The sequence below is a fragment of the Atta cephalotes genome (genome assembly GCF_000143395.1).
Source record: "Atta cephalotes unplaced genomic scaffold scaffold00052, whole genome shotgun sequence".
Lineage (NCBI taxonomy): Eukaryota > Metazoa > Arthropoda > Insecta > Hymenoptera > Formicidae > Atta > Atta cephalotes.
The window spans coordinates 753418-771252 of NW_012130116.1; the positions used below are offsets into that span (position 1 = coordinate 753418).

Genomic DNA, 17835 nt, shown 5'->3' on the forward strand with positions numbered 1-17835 from the left:
CTTTGTCATAAGCGACATGTCCTGAAAACAATATTATGAGCCCGTAATCTTATTGCACATTTAATGTTAAATGTTTTATGTCCACAATCAACAATTATTATACGTACTTACGAAAATTATATAGAAATAATATTCTCATTGCAAACGAGAAAAGTATCTGTTGTTCCTTTCTGAATATAAATTTGAATAAAAATATATAAATATATTAATTTATAATATATTTGTAATATATTATAAATTAATTATATAATATATTATATAATGTATTATATATATGTAATATATTCTATAATATATCATCATCAGTATATTCATTTCGAAGAAATATATTTCTTTATAAACAAAAACAAAATAGAAAAATAGGAGAGGAAGAGAAGGAAGGTAAGGAAGAGAGAGAAAGAGAGAGGGAAAGAAGACAGAGAGCCACATTTAATACTAAATGTGCAGCGAGTATGCTTCAAATACCTATTGAGAACATCAGCAAATCTATCGCATATTTCATACGGACAATAAACATCATTAAATATGCACTCATAAGCAACTGTTAGCGTACACTGAGAATAATCGAAATATTAGAATGGAAAATTATTACTTCATTAAAACTTGCTACACCGTTTGATTCATTTTCAGATCAGTATTATGCTCCGTTGCGTCTTCCATCGAATATCTACACTTTTCAATATCTTTTGCATTTTCTTCTGTCTTAACGGAGTTATCAGCCACATGATCATTCTCGATCTTACACATTTCACCCGCTGTAGTTATATTAGCTTCTGTTTTGATTTCTTGCTTAACTGTAAATGCTTGCTTTCTGGCTTTAGTTTCCTTTTTGGTGTCTGTTCTCTCCCTCTCATACATAAACGTTTTTCGTTTTCTTCGCATCGGCTTGCACACCTTTTTGTACAGCACATTCATCTCCTTTATTCTGCTGGTCGGGATTGTCCAGTCCATCTCTTTAGCCGTTGTATCGGAATTTCGTGTTGGATCCATACCGCTTTCATATTCCGGAATTTCAAATCCCAATTTATTCATGACAGCGATCATTACCTCGTCGACGTTGCCATTGATAATTAAATCAGCTTTTTTATCCTACAAGTATACATTTTTATCAGTGATGAAATATACTTAATACCTTTTTACAAATTTATGCCGTGTGATAATCCTACATGTTTTGTCGGTTGCAGATTACATATAACGAGACGACCTCCGTATTTTTTTGTATATAAAGGCAGATTACCACTTGGAATAATTTGTAATGTTGTTCCCAGACATATACTTAAATCGGCGACACTAAAAAAACATCAGTATAAATATTATATTCAATATCGAGATGTATGATACGCGCTATTTTAGATAAGTATTTTCAAGAACTTTTATTACAAAACCTGAGACATTCCGCAAGCCATACGAAAACCACTGTGTACTATTACATTCACAATTTTAATAAAATTCTTAATATACGAATGTTAAAGTTTGCATGCATAATAGTTTCGTATAGCGAGTATTTTATTATAATTTCTGCTATTCTGAATGCTAATACATAATATTACAGTCACTTACCTGGAGTGAAGGTCAGACAGTGTCAAGTCGCTGTCTGGTAAATTATGCTCCCAATCAAGAATGGTATCGTGCATTCGGCCACGGCAAGGGCGCCCTCCTATTTGTTCCGATCTGCATACAGTATCTAAGGATTTTTTCCCCACGCTTTTGGTCGCAAAATTTCGAATAAATTGTCTGCAAAATAATTTATATTTCGACTACTTTTAATATTCTTATTACAAAAAAACTAACATTATTAATAATTGAACTTATTTTCTCATATTTATTGTTTAATGGACTGAATTTTTTTTTGAGCGGAATTAAGTATATTAATTAAATCTAAACAATTTATGTTTTTTTTGTTTCCTTATATTTGAAATTATATTTTTATGTATGTGTACAAACCTGCCACATTTGTCACATTGCTCTGTAAACATATTTCCATGCAGTTCAGCAAGATATTGCCTCTGTATTCCTGATCGTAGATGTAGCCCATCTATATTCTGACTTATAATGAACTTTACTTTTTACTAAAAAAAAAAAAAAGAAAGAAAACATAAAAGAATTGAAAAAGAAAATGTTTATAAAGAGAACTTTGATATTCTTTTTTATAATTTACTTTGCCAACACTTACTGGTTTCTATCAATTTTTTCAATGCCATATGGGTTTTTGTAGGGATTGCTTCATCAAAAGAGATATTCATAGAAGGTTTTAAACCTTTTTGTTCCAATGTCCATACACCATTTGTACCCCTAGTACAAAAAAGATTGTCGCTCAAATTGGCAATATAAATAAGTATGTTGTATTCCAATTATGGAGTTCTCTATTTGCTCAATTTATAAATAACTATAAATTTATAACTATAAATTTGCTTGCATATTTAAATCCTTAATTTTTTTCTTTAATTTCGTGTATTTATTATATTTAAGGATTATAGGAATATATTAAGATTATAAGGACAAGTTAAAAATACATAAATATGTATGTTTATGTAAGTATCTTTAAAAGTTGGAATACTTTTGGTATGAGGAACCTTTTTTATATAAATAACACATAAATAATACATAACGATTTAGCATTGTTCAATATGTTTTTAATCTCATTACTCCTTTAATCTTTAAAAATTCTTCTGCGTTTTCCTTTCCAGGATACATCAAATCGCAGTCTTTGGTGGAAACGAATAGGAAAATGGAGATACAGGAGTGAACTCGGGTATGAATAGGTACGAAATTCATAATCTTGAGAAATGACAATGCGATAGTCACCGAAAATCGGGAATACCCGCCGCAGTGCTAATACCGGCTCCAGTGTGGACTACGACGTGACGCGCGCCTTGTATCCAGTCAGCCAGGAGACCACATTTCAGACGAAGAGTCTCGACGCTGTCGTATCTCTGCAAGCAGAAAAGAATAAAGAAAAAAACCAAGGAAAAAGAAAACAATGGAAAAAAAAAAGTAGAGCGTCACTCGACTCCGCGAGGAATTGGCGACGTGGAGCAAAACGCCATCGCGTTTACCGCGCGTTGCCGAAAACTTCGGAAAAAAGAGGGGAAAAAAAAATATCTCGTCCCGCCGAATATTTTTTTTACCTCTTCCAGTCCGAGCACTCCTTTGTTTTCGTACGGCGATAACCCGTCCGCGTAGCTCGATGACATTTTTGCGCGTTCGCGAAGTCCGAGGTGAGTCCCGTCCCGATATCCGTAATCACGACGCCTCAAGGGAACGCCACGAACAGCGATATGTGCTCGTCGTCTCACACGAAGCGGGTTCGACGCGATTTTCAGCCGCGCTCCGGCCGCCCTCCCATGTGCCAGACGAATACGTAAACAATATGAATCGAGAGCTAATGACCGCGTGCTGTTATGTTTATACGCTACGAATGACGATAAGTGATAGGAAACTCGAGACCCGCGGAGAACGCATTCTGTTTTATAGACTGCACTGCATGCAACGAAATGGCACTTGAACAGAAAGAAGATAATAAACCCCCCGAGGCATGCGCTCTGAACCGCGCGCCGTAGGAGCGGCGGTCGGTCGTTCCGGACGCCACGGACGCTTCGGTTCATCTCGCCTCCATTCAATTCATGCACGAACCATCAACCAATCGCGCAAGGCGCCAATTTCAAACCGTCGATTGTGTTCATTGAGGTGAAAATGATAAAGGGAGAGCTTTCTTGCAGAGGCACAAATCGACACAAGAGTCATTCCATCTTCATTTCTTACTGATTATTGAATAAGGATGGAATGAGTCTTATATCTTGTGTCTTATATCTTTTACTGGAAAGCTTCCAAAAGTGAGCGAATTTATTAGAATACTTATAAACATAATAATGAGACAAAGGGACTTTTCCCAAAAACAAATGTATTTGAAGGACGAAGATCAAATTGAACTTGACAACTTGATTGAATCAAACAGAATTTCGTATATTTTTTAAATTTGAATAACTGTATAAAATGATAATTAAAACAAAGACAAATTCGCATCGTTTAATCGATAATAAATAATATTTTATTAATACAGATAAATTTAATAAAAATCATTTTTCGTAATTTGATATAGTAACAAAATTTATTAAATATCAATACATATTTTTTTTAATTAATTCAATATGTACAAATTCATATTGTTTAAAAATAGTATTCTAAGTAAACGTTTATGATAAATTCGATCACTTGCACTATTACTCATTAGTGTATATTAAATGTGCTACTTTATATAAAGCATTTAAATACAGTGGCCTGATGTAATCAACTTTGACAATAAAATAATACACATGTATATTCTATTAAATAACGTGACAAAACCATTATTAAATAGCTAATTATTTAAAATATTTATAAATCTTTACATTTAACTTTGCAGTTTAATTGTAACAATTTCAAAAATATACATTAATCTAGCACAGTGCAATTAATCGAATTCGCTATTACTTACAGTAAATAAATATTTAATATTAAATAAAAAATGATAGTTAAATAAAATTAATAGTTCGTAATAAATATACGTTGTACATTTAGTAAATACTTAGAGCTATTCAAATAAGTTAATATAAATTAATTAAAATTTAGTATCTCTTTTTTATGCATATATGAAAAGAAAGATTGGATTAATATATGACGATAAAATACATATAGTTAACAATTTTATTTATAGTTAACAATTTTTTAGACATGACATTGATTGAGTCGCGATTTTCAGTGAGACAACTTCGATCAAAGTTTAATTAATCGTACTCACTAGTCAATTAAAGTTTGATTTGAAACTTGATCGCCGAAGTCGCCCTGAAGGATATATTATATATCGAAGGAGCTTATTTCGCAGTGTCTCGTTGACGGTAAAAAAAAAATCATACAATTCGCTAAAAGATTTCGTGAAGCGGAATTGGACTTAGGTGGCGTCTCGCGTTCACTGTTCATCGCTCTCGCCAGCGGTCGTTCTCCACGTTCTCCTCGATTTCCATTCCACCGATCTTCGGCACCTAGGAAATTTCTTCCGCACATGCTGCCGCCTGCCGCTCCGCGGTCGCGTTAAACCGCTGATCGAGTATCTGCTTCGTCGAGTGATGAGGAACACGCGTCGCGACGAAGAAAAATGCGGGGTGCCAGGAAAAAAAAGAAAGCCAACCGCTGAGTAGTCGCCAGGTCGAGCATGCGGTCAGTCGAGAAAGACGTTGCGTCGGTTTTCGCGAATAATCGGCACGTATATATACCTATACATCTACGTGTATCGAGAAGGAAAAAGAAAAGGGAGAGGGAGAGAGAGAGAGAGCGAACGAACCGTGCGGCGGCGAGTTGGGCGCGTTACGTCGTCGATGTGTGCGACCAGGTGATTGAAGAAACACTCCCTCCCCTCTCTCTCTTTCGTTCACTCTCTCTCTCTCCCCTCCCACCTTCGTGCTATCTCTCTCTCTTTCTCCCCCTCTCGTACCTATTCCGACTCACACACTCTCTTCGGTATATAACCTCAAACCGTCGGCGAGTTCGTGTCGCGTCGTCGGACGTTCCGCATCGTGTATGTTTTCGGCCACGGCTGAACCGGGTTCCGGATGTGCGTGGCGCGGTTCCTGCCGTCGCAGCGGGTGTTAATGAGCTCCGGCGGTTTCTCACCACATGACACTCGTAAGTACATTCCTGTCATCGGTTCTTTTTTTCTTTCTTCTCTTTCACCCCCGCCTTTTCCCCTTCGTTGCCCCTTTTCACTGTCCTCGTGGACTCGTGCCCCGCGATCGCCGCGCGTCCTCGACGAGCTTTTTTTCCCCTCCCCGTGCCGGGCGTCCGCGGCTTTCGCCGTCGACGGTTGGCGCCGATAAATCCCTCCCCGGCGAAATTTTCGCGCGTGCCGGCGGCGTGAATTCCGGCCGGAACTCCGCGCGTGCTTTCGGACGGAAACGTCGTTAAGGATATCTCCGCGCGTCTCTCCGGTGGGATTTTTTTTTTTTTACACAGTCGCAACACAACGTATCTGCCTTTCTTTTTCTCTCTTTCTCGAAACAGGAATTTCATTTCACGCAGAGCGACATCTCCGTTCGTGTATGTTATCCGTTATCTTCGGGATGTTGTTCTTAGAATGCCGCTTTTAGATCGCGCCGGACTGTTCAAGTTTAAGTACACCAAAACCGGAAACGTATCTATTTTAAGTGAAACGATTGGAGCGAACCTTTCCATCTACTTCAAGTAAAGAATGAGGATGTTCTTTTGACGGTGATGTACGTTTGACTTTTTGAAATCGACACTTTTCCTCTTCGATTACTGTTTTTTTTTCCATCTTCATCGTTCCATTTTCGAAAAATAAAGATTAATTATTAATATTAATTCTTGATCTGTATTAATATTTAATCGTGTGCTGTCACTTTAGGAGTGATTTCGATCGAACTTCAATTAATTTGTCATCAAGATCTGTTAAGTTCTATTAATACGGATGGAATTGTTAGTTGTTTATTATTTGACATGAAAAAAAATTTATTAACATTCAGTTCCATGAAGATAATAGATTAACTTTAACTCTCGGTTGAATTTGTTTTGTATCTTTTTTTATGAATTAGAAAAAAAAGAAAGGTGAATCAGCACTTATTTGTTAACTCGGAATTAATTATTAATTCTTTACCGTTTGATATATGAAAAAAAAAAAGATTAATGCCGGTTTCCACCAATGATTAACTTTGACCTTAGTTCAACTTATTTTTTATTTTTTTCTAGTGTTAAAAATTGGAAAATGATGAAAAGTTGAATCAAAATTAAAATTAACTTACATGAATGATGAAAACGGAAATAAAGGGCGACGAATTATGTAATCAGAAATTTTGTTCGGATTATTCTGTCGATCGAAGATTTAATTAATCACTTCATATATTCTAATAAACGGTTTTCGTTTCTCGAATTTAAATACTTAACGCATGAAAATGATTTCACGTCATTTTTCGTGCGCGAATTTTTTTCAAACGACAGTTTCGGGCTTTCGTTTCGATCGCACAATGTATCGACGATCTCTCTATTGAACAAACGACAAATAATTAGAACCGATCAACCACGCGTTCGGTGCTAAATGACACGCTAAATGAATGAGAATGCGAGACTTTGTGCCCGCGATGAAAAAATACACGTGTGTTTTTTCATAACGATCCGACTTGCGCGATATTCTACGACGTGTGTGGGCTCCTGATGAGCACGTGCTACTTTTGTGTAAATTGCACAAGGTTTGTTGCGAAAGAAAATAATTATCTAGGATGACTCGGAAATCAATAATATCATATACACAGGGTGTTCTGAGTTGTTTGACCAAGGTATATATACATGTATACGTATTTACTGGGCTCCCGCTTAGTTATAGTACTGTTCCTGCCCTTTTCGCTTGATATCACAACAGGCAAACACACGGAAAATTAATTTTATATGTACAGAGCGGTGTTTTCCAGCGAATTCGGTTAGACGCACTAGTGCGCACTGTTGCATGTTAAAACCATTATATACGGATTTTGTTTGGGTGTAAAAATTAAATGCAAATATTTCGAATTATAAAATGCACATTTTTAAACAATACAATATAGGGCTAAGACCTAACTCAGAATAATGTGTGAGTAACAATATTATTGTAACCAATCTAAAAAACATACAGACGATTTTTCGATCTCTATCGGGTCCTTCTCAATGTTAAAAAATAAATTTTAATGTTACCAGTAACTACGTAAGATATTCAATATATAAAAAATGTTGGAAAGAATAATTATGGCAAGATTTCTATCACATCAAATTTAATATTGTCTTAATATTATCGAATTCTGAGATGTAACAAAACAAGATTACATCTCAGAGTTCGACATTAAGTTTGATATTATATCATATAAGTTTGATATTAAATAAATCTCTGATCACGATTATGTGACTTCTGAAATAGATTAACAAGTTCCGATGGGAAGCTGATTGAATCTAGGCCGTATATAGTTTTGCCATAATTATTCTTTACAACATGCGAATGCACTTTTTATATATTGAACATCTTACGTAGTTACCGGTAACATTAAAATTTATTTTTTAACATTGAGAAGGACCCGATAGAGATCGAAAAATAGTCTGTATGTTTTTAGATTGCTTACAATAATATTGTTACTCACACATTATCCCGAGTTGGTTCTTAGCTCTGTATTATATCGTTCAATTTATTTAATTATTGGAATCATTATTATTTATCGATTTTTAATACACAATACAATAAAATTTTTCCTAACAATACAATAAAATGTATTGAATATTTAGTTTAATCTATTTCTATATTAAACGCACGTTTCTATGTCAATCTGTACGACGGCTTTTAATGTGCATCAATTCTCGCTGAGTACATCAAGTCGAATTTGCTATTAACGCGCAGATATTGTCTCGGAAACAACTTTAACACAAAAAGAATTATTTTTGAAGTATCTAAAAATTTAAATAGTCAGTAAAGTCCGACCGAAATTTTGATTTCAGTCAGTTTTGATAAAAAATCGGAGTTTCGGTTTGATTTCAGTTTCGGTTGAAATTAAGAGAACATTTCGTAAGTAAATCGAAACTGCAAATTGCATCGCGCCGGCAAGTATTCGAAAAATGTAAAAATGTGTTCTTTATTAAAAAAATCACGTTACAAAGTTACATAAATCAGATAAGAGTTATGAAATCATGTAATTAAGACAAGTAAATCACATATCGGATTGTTGATCCAAATTAGTACGATTTTATTAATATGATTTTTTTAAATTACGTAATGTTAGATTTTAAATAAATGATATTAGAACTAATTCCATCCATTATGTGATTTTATATTTATCGAATTTTAAAAAATTGAATAATAGAAATAGAAGAAAAAAAAGCATTATGTGATTTTTCAAATTATGTAATTTAAAAAATCATGTACTAGTTTGAAACAGTTCGTTACGTGATTTATTTATCTTAATTTATTTATCTTAATTGATTTCGTTACGTAATTTTGTGACGTAATTTTTTTCAATAAGATTATCATCGACTAATCGGCGTCAATTGCTATAAACTATTATATCGGCGCTGTCTTCTTTCTTTATTTTTTTTTTATTCGCCAAATTGCTGTCTAATGCCTGAAATTCCTTATAATTTATAGGAAATTCTTTATAATTTAAGGAATAATAAGATATTAATAACATTTGATTTTTAAAAGAATACATAAATTTTACATAGTTCGATTTTCAATGATTTTCTGAAAATCATATGATGTAAGATTTATCCAAAAATTTCGGTTTCGGTTTTTAGTCGAATTTGAATAAAAATTGTATATTGTTTCCGGTTTCGGCCAGAGACTAAAAAGTAGTTTCGAGTAGACTCTAGTAAATAGATCTAAAAATAATTTTGCTGGGCCATTAAAATAATTATGTAGGAAACTCAAACAATGCTATAAAAACTGATGTGACAAATAATGCTATAAAAACTTTTGACATTCTAGTAAACAATTTGAATGTACTGCATAATTATTTTAATAGTCTAACATAATTATTTTTAGATCTGTATACAGCTAAATTTTTATTGAACTTCAAAATCATTTTTTTCGTGAACAAATTTGATTTGGAGGATTTTTTCTTTCACAAGAAAATTATCATACAATTTACACAAAATAATAATTATTATATCAGAACTGTTTTTTTCAATTATGTAAAATATACAAAATTATTAAAAAGAAATTAGAATGAATGTTAATATTTGTTATTATGTTTATGTTTTATACATATTATGATTATATTTATATTTTAGAATGATATTTTAAAATAATCAATAATTAATATATAAATATTAATTATTCTAATATCTATTATTCTGTGTTTTATATATATATAAAATGTAAATTATTATTATCTCTGTATCTTTTTACGAGTTATTAATTTCAGACAATATTATATTTAATGATTATTACGCTTTGTAAATATCTTATCATTTGATTCGATAAGATACGTTTTTTTTCGCATGAAGATAAAATTCCTCACAGAAGCGTGAGTGTTTAGCAAATAATAACAATGTAGATTTCTAACGCATACAATACACTTCCTAAATTCGAAAGAAATATTTTCAAGATTCTTAAATAACAAAAAAAATTTAATAATGAACAATCTAATTGTTCTAATACAGTTTATTGTCGCATATTGGGTCGTCCGGAAAGTTCGTGCCGCAAAAGAAATTTAAATTTAATAAATGAAATTAAAAATTTAAATCTTCTGCGTTTCAATTTTTCTTCAAAATCGGTACAAACCTTTCCGGACAACCTAATACTTTAATTATTGATGTATTATTGATATATCAATATGAAATGAACGATTTTGTTAAAGTATCTAAAAATTTAGCTGGATCTGAAAATAATTTTGTTGAATCTATTATACGTCCATCTATTATACGTATAATCTATTATTATTATATGTATAATAAATAATTACGTAGTAATTTCAAGCAATGCTGCAAAAAATTTTGACATTCTAGCAATCAGTTTGTGCGCCCTACATTATTTTGATGATTCAACAAAATTGTTTTTAGATCTATATATAGGGTAAACTCCAGTAAATACGCCGTGCTGATATTTACGCCGCAGAAGTCAGAAAAAATAGAAGGAGTGGGGGTAATTTTTCCGCAACTCTGTTACATGTCTTTATATTAATATAGTGTTGCGATTTTAGTTTTTTATTATTAATATTAATGAAATTATTGGATCAATTTATCACTGTATTAAGTAGCACCATCATAAATTATAATCTACATAAAATGATTACTGTAGGACGTGCAAAAGACTTAGTGATTATTTCGTGATACATGAGTATAGAGGAATAATAAAGCATGTTGTAAAAAATACAAACAAAATACAAGTACTTGGCTCTATTCTTTGTTTAGTTTGTTGTCTTGTATATCTCACCTGTTTGGGATATATGGAATTTTTTAGTGGGCGAGATTTATGCCCAAAGCATATAAAGTGCGCAGATTGAATTAAGTGTATTAAATGCAATAAACGCATTACATGAAATATGTATCTCATGTCATAACATTTGTAATACATGTGGGAAGATTGTAATTATTATTTACTTCATATACATATTTATCATTCTTATTCCTTAATAAAATTTTTTAAACGCATTTTATAAGTTATTGTGTCATTTTACATCTTATTTATATGCATTATTTGTAATTGTATTTTCATGAATCATACTTATCCTCCCTCTCCCTATGAATAGTCATATATCTCACCCCTATGGGATATACGGCAAAAATGCAAGGGCTTAAAAAAGTTCATTTTTTAATACGAAATATAAATATTTCAGATTTTTAATATTTTTTTTCATAATCGTAGACAGTACAAAGTTTTTTACTGATATAGTTCGTTTACTTTAAACATAAAGTAAATAATACTTAATAAATTAAGTTTTTGATAGGTGCGTCGTATATAACAGTGTTACCCTATCCAAATTTTTATATACTTTAGTAAAACCATTCTTTCTGTAAAGCAGAGCCTTAATACTAAGAACAAAGTGAAAAAGTTTTTAATCGAATTCAAAGTCTACGACATGCTAAGAATTTCGATTTTTTATTTGTGGGACGTTTCTTAGATCGTATTCAGAAAAAGTTGACATGTGTGTATTCGATTTCCTTTTTCGCGTATATTGGAATGAGAATATATTTCGTGCGAGTTTACGCGTGGCATTAGAACTTTAGAGTACCATGAATAAATCATGGGGACGCACTCGAGGAATTTTTTCCTCCAAACTTTCCGCTCGAAAATTCAATTTTTCAAGAGGTCGCCGCGAAAATTTCAGTTCAACGTTGTGCTTTCCCGTACGGTCGCTTTTTGAAGGGATCAACGCTACCACACTTTGTCGTAGATATATATTAAAAGCCCTTTTGTACGTGACATGAAATGAAATATTATCGTTCAGTATACTCATGTGACATTGATTCAAAAAGGGTCAGCTAAATAATAAATCATTGAGATATCTAATAATATAAACTTTCCTTATAATTAATGCCTGTCATTTTTTTAATCAATGAGTTGAGTATGATTAAAGTTCAGAGCGATTATCTGATATTATCGTATTTTCATTTAAGGATTGCTACTGATTACATTCAAATGATTATTAAATAGATTATAAATTTTACGGTAAATTAAATATTATTTTAAAAAAAGAAGATCGTTTGGTATCTTTACTCGGGTAATTATTTTAAATTACAGTTGTACAAATATTTTGCTAACAATTCTCATTCTTATATATGTCGTATATGTTTCGAGTTCTTTATTTACGACACAACCAAGGACACACATACATATACAAAAACTGAAATTGAAGTTCGTATTTTCAATCAACCACACATATAGCTGCAACATTATTTCTTTTAGAAACATTTTTAAAGTTTACTTTGTAAAGTTGGAATGAATTCATTTCCTTGCTTAAGGTGAAATAACGTACATCTTAAACTTCCTTTACTCACATATTTCTTTATTTTCTTAAAATTTCTCTAAAATTATCTAAAACAAAAATAATGAAATTGTCTTTTTAAAGTGGAACTATTTCTAGAAATAAAAAAATCTTTTTGTAGAATTAGATCCACCTCTTTGATCGTTCTATATCGAAAAGCAATGATTTCATAAAAAAATAATACATATATAAAAGCATTTTCGGATTTTCTTCCTTCTTACGCCGCTCCTGGCAGCCGCCGTTCTGGTGCCGGATTGTTTGGCAACGAATGTGGAACCTAAGAGATGAAGGGTGTGCGTCATCACCTAGTTTCAAATGATTCAGACGAGTATGGAAAATTCATCGTTGTCGTCGTCGACGTCGATGTTGTTGTTATCGGTGATATATAATTTTTTTCTCGCGTACATGGATGAACGCGGTATAATTTTTCTCGACTGATCTAATAACGTGCCTCTGAGGGTCGGCAACCTAAGGGTGCGTATTAAAGGGTATACTACAAATGATCGCACGTAAATCCTCCATTTTTACGCACGATTTGCGCGTGCAAATGGTTCTTCGTGTTCTCGATCTCTATTATTTTGTGGATATTTTACAGAATACAATGAGAAATAAATATATGTAAATTTTGTAGTACTAAATTTTGTAGTACACATAAAATATATAATAGCATAAAAGAAAAGAATTGTGTTATACACAAATATGTAAAAAGATTTTTTTCTTTTATGCTATTATATAGCTTATCAGTCATGTTGCAAAATTTATTATTAGGTGATGTTATTACTTCCATTTTTTTATTTCTTTTAAAAGCTGTTTTCTGTAGCTGAACATTTGAAGTATACATTTTTCGAATTTAAAGTGAAATATATGTTTGGTATTTGGTGAAAGTGATAAACAGAATTCTAGTATAAACTAGTGCAGGAATAAAAAACAAATTTTATATTCAAAATTTAACGATCAGTTTTCTCCTCTGCTTTCTTTGTATAGTTAATTTTTTCTGTTTATTAAATTTTATAAAAAAATTATAATTTTATAAAAAAATATTGTTAATTATAATTTATAAAAAATAAAACATGCGATATTACATATATTTTAAACAAAAAATTAAGTAAAAAATTAAGTAAAAAGTTGATAAAAAGAAATATTTAGATTTATTATTTTTTAATGAGTTTTAAATATAGAACTTTACTTTTGAGTACTTACTATAGAGAGCATTACAAGCTAGAAATTACAATAATATTACTGTTTATGAAATTAAAGAAAGCTCAGGGGGGAAACCTTTATATCTTTACGAAGTAATTTTCTCACTTACATCGCAAGACGTCTGCAGCCAAACTTATGTGAGAAAATTCTAGAAGAGCTTATTGATTTGATTTTCAAGCGTTAACTAGCGTAATATGTGCATGAACTCACGGGATCGATAACACCGATTCCGGAAACCAATGATTCAAGGATCAAGACAATCAGTTCTTGTGTGCATAGTATTCCGTTTACTCTGGCGATGTGGATAGTTGTATTATTGTAAAATCCGTCTTGAACCGGAGCATAACATACCGCGTGTTCAATCAGCTTCTGATTAAGCCTCCTCTCCATGAAAACTAATCCGCCTTCTAATTACGATACGGACGTAATAATTAGAACTCAACGATAACGAAATCGCACTCGCGTGTTTTCGCGATCGTTCCTCACCAATTGAAATGATTTAGTTGCGCGAAAGTAGAATTACCATTTTGCTCTACGAATATTAGAGCGTGAACTGACCGCGTATGCAAGCCGCACAGCACTTCTGGCCTAATCGCTTACAAGTCGCCTAATTACTTGCTAATCTCTGTAAATGAGGTCAAGTGAGGAAGATGAATTATCCCGAAACCACATTACCGCAACTGCGATTAGTTATAATCCTATAAATTAACTCTTGAACGACGAGTATTATTCGCCATACTTTATAAAAAAAAGGGATCAATTGCATTAATAGAATAAGACCACTAAGACGAATTTCTGGTTGAAAATTAATGAAGCAAAAAATTCTGATCATATTAATAAAAAATCTGATTATTTCAATTAGAATTTTAATAGATTTAATTAATTGAATAAGGAGCATGTAAACCAACGCTGGTTATTATTTGCGAGTAATGTCTTCATAAATTTATTTGTTACATGACTATGTATAAATAAATATATAAATGAACGTTTCGACCTTTATTGTTTCGACCTAAATAAATTTATGAAGACATTACTCGCAAATAATAATCTGCATTGGCTTATATGCTCCTTAATTAATTTAATTTCAAAACCATTTCATATCATTATTTTTAATAGGTTTAATAGGTTTATCAAAAAATTTTGATTTGTTCATTTTCAACTAAAGTTGCAATTAACCATGAAATTAAGATTTTTTTCAATGCAAATAAGATAAATTTACAATTATCAGTGATTATCGTATCTTTTTGTTAGGATTATAGCTAGGATAGAATTGGGTGAGCAGTAAAAAAAGTGAGATAATGTCCGAATTTATTTTATTACGTTTATCACACGTTAAATTTTTATGGAAATGAATTAAATTTTTATTTCTTGTTTATTTCAAATAAAGATTAACGCGTGATACGTTTCGCAATAATTATAAAAGATAATTATAAAAGTGGGAGTAGTCCATGGTTTTCAAGCGAGATGTTTTATCTTTGATATTGCATGTTGTGCACCTATACATTACAGCAATACGAGCCGTATGAAATGGATTATCTCGATTAAACACGAGGCTTCTTGCTCATAGCTTATGCAGATTGCCGTACATCTGGTTAGGAAACGTAACAACGCAACAAACATATCGATATTGATCGATATTTATTGATTGATATTATACAGTCGACATCCCTCCTAGGCATTAGCATCCTAGTGCACGTTCTTAATATTCGATTTCGCATACGTGAGAAGACGGAGGAAGTTAGAAATAGATACTTTAAAGTGTTTTCAGTCTATTGGCTGGGGCTTAATTCTCTTTCAATATAGAAGATCTACGTATCTATGTAATAAAATGATGGAACATGCAGCACATATATCAACACATATATACAAAAGCACGTACTAAAGCCTTGTTTCATCGTTGAAATTGAAAAATTCATCTACAAATGATGTTTATCGGTCTTGAATTGACATACCAAGTTCATATCGGCCTTGACTACAGTCAAACAACAAATCGATCTAACCATTTTTTAGTCTTAATGACATGCCGACGTTCTAATAGACACTGTACGCTACTTACAACGATGTGAAATAATGAATTCATTACGTGTTAATCGACCGTCGCTATTCGTTCATGAACTTTTTGTGTCCTTGACGTACAGTTGAAAAATATATAGTATAAGTTGCTTCGAAATTATAGTTGTGCAGTACGAAGTCACGTCACATCTCGTCACAACTCGTGCTGTATGTTTATCATCAAACATTACAAAAAATTCAAAACTCCATATGTACTATCTCATTTAAATATAATTTTTATTAATTTTTGATAAGAATAAAAGATAATCTACATAGCTAGACTGTAGAATAATGTATAATGTCTAATCAAAGATATTTTTTTATAATAATAAGAAAATGGAGAAATGATAAATGAGATATAAAAATAACTTTGCATAATACTCGACTGATAATTTTCGAACGTGATCGAAAGTTATTGCAACGTAAATTTTTAAGGCTTAGTGTCATGAAGATTGGATAAATGATAGATTCAATACATTAGTACAAAGTTCATTGTTACATCTATAAAAAAGATTTCCTGATCCAGTGCTACTATATATATATATATATTCTTTATCTATCATAAAATAAGATTCATATTTATTGTTAACAGAGGAATATTTTAAATGGAAAATTCTCAAATCTAGAATAAAATGATCTTGGTTTCATGCTAAATGTTGTGATAACATCATGCGTTATAACATCAGATAAAGATTTGTTCTAAGAATATATAGACTTAAATTTGTATGCGTTACTTTCGTCTCAAGTCTTATTTGAAGTTCTGGTTTGAAGAAGAAAAATGAATTGAAATTATTAATCTAGTTTTAATATTGTTTTTTATTGTGTAAAATTGGTAAGATTACGTACACTAAGAATATTTTTTATCTCATTATCAGAAGTCCTTTTTGAAAAGGTATTTTTAATTTTTGAATAAAAAAAATACATAAGTTATGATTAATTCGTCATTGTCAAATATCATATTCTATGTTTAAATTGAGTGGGATAAGATTGCCATCCATATCTATACTGGTAGATTGCAGGAGCTAACAGAAAAGCTGAGTAACAGTTGTCGCGTGTTTGCACTCGGAATTAGTTTTCTCATAAGTCAATGAATATACCATTGTTATGTTGTACTGGCTTGTTAAAAGGAAACTTTTATCGATTTTCCTACAGAGTCACTTTTGTAATTTATACGAATATTATTGTGAGAGTTCATCCGCGATTTTCGAGGAAAATTTAGTTTTACAATTTAATTCGATTTTATAATTTAACTTAAGCGAACTCCCTATGCATATAATTTAAAGGGCATACCAAAGGGTGTGCGTAATTTTATTATATTAATTTTATGGAGCATATTGAGATTTTTTTCGAATTATTCTATAACTTAAATAATAAACAGCATCTTTATACATTTCTGATTTTATTATTGTAAATGCAAATATTTTAATCGTTTACTGCGTACTTGACAAAAATATATTTTATATAACGTAATTTCAATCTTAAGCTTACACAGACATTATCAAGCAACATTAAAGCATTTCTATGCATAAACGTTATGTGCAGACGCTATAGCTTTCGTAAATATTTAAGTTTTCCGATTCGTAATAATTTAACAAAATGTTTTAATACTTTTTCTTCCAAGTGAATTTTTTTTTAAATTCTTGTATTTCATTGCTTATTTTATTATCATCTTATCCAAATATTTATAAAATTATTATTTTGAAGAACGAAGTATATATCGTTATTTATTATGAATAGTCTAAAGTGTGTAAAGGGATACTGTTAGAATTAATATGTTGTAATTTCGCACGTATATATTTGCTTTTAATCTGTGTACTAAATTTGCTTATCGATAAAATGATACTTATCAAATAATAAAAATCTAAATGATCTCGAGATAAATCATCGAATCAGACTCTTAAAATCGTCTTCTCTGAAAGATTTATCGGTGTCAATAGCTAGTTATACGTTATGTCTCGTATACGATTCTTCGTAGTTTAGCCATTGATTCGTGTGGGAAATTTCTTGCGAACAGCATTACTTAATACTTTTTAACTTTGCGATTTCATACACAACACACATACACACACACAAAACTTCGAGCAAGTGGAATTATTATTTT

At 31.4% G+C, this 17835-nt stretch overlaps 1 protein-coding gene across 1 annotated transcript; it reads right to left on the reverse strand.

The window, feature by feature from the left end:
• Window positions 1-606: 606 nt before the first annotated feature.
• LOC105623031 (NAD-dependent protein deacetylase Sirt6) lies at window positions 607-3194 on the reverse strand. The gene is made up of 7 exons (XM_012204434.1): window positions 3129-3194; window positions 2806-2933; window positions 2168-2292; window positions 1945-2062; window positions 1561-1734; window positions 1167-1290; window positions 607-1089 (listed from the first exon to the last, which is right to left on the reverse strand). The coding sequence occupies exons 1-7, from the start codon at window positions 3192-3194 to the stop codon at window positions 607-609; spliced, it is 1218 nt and encodes a 405-aa protein (XP_012059824.1).
• Window positions 3195-17835: the final 14641 nt, after the last annotated feature.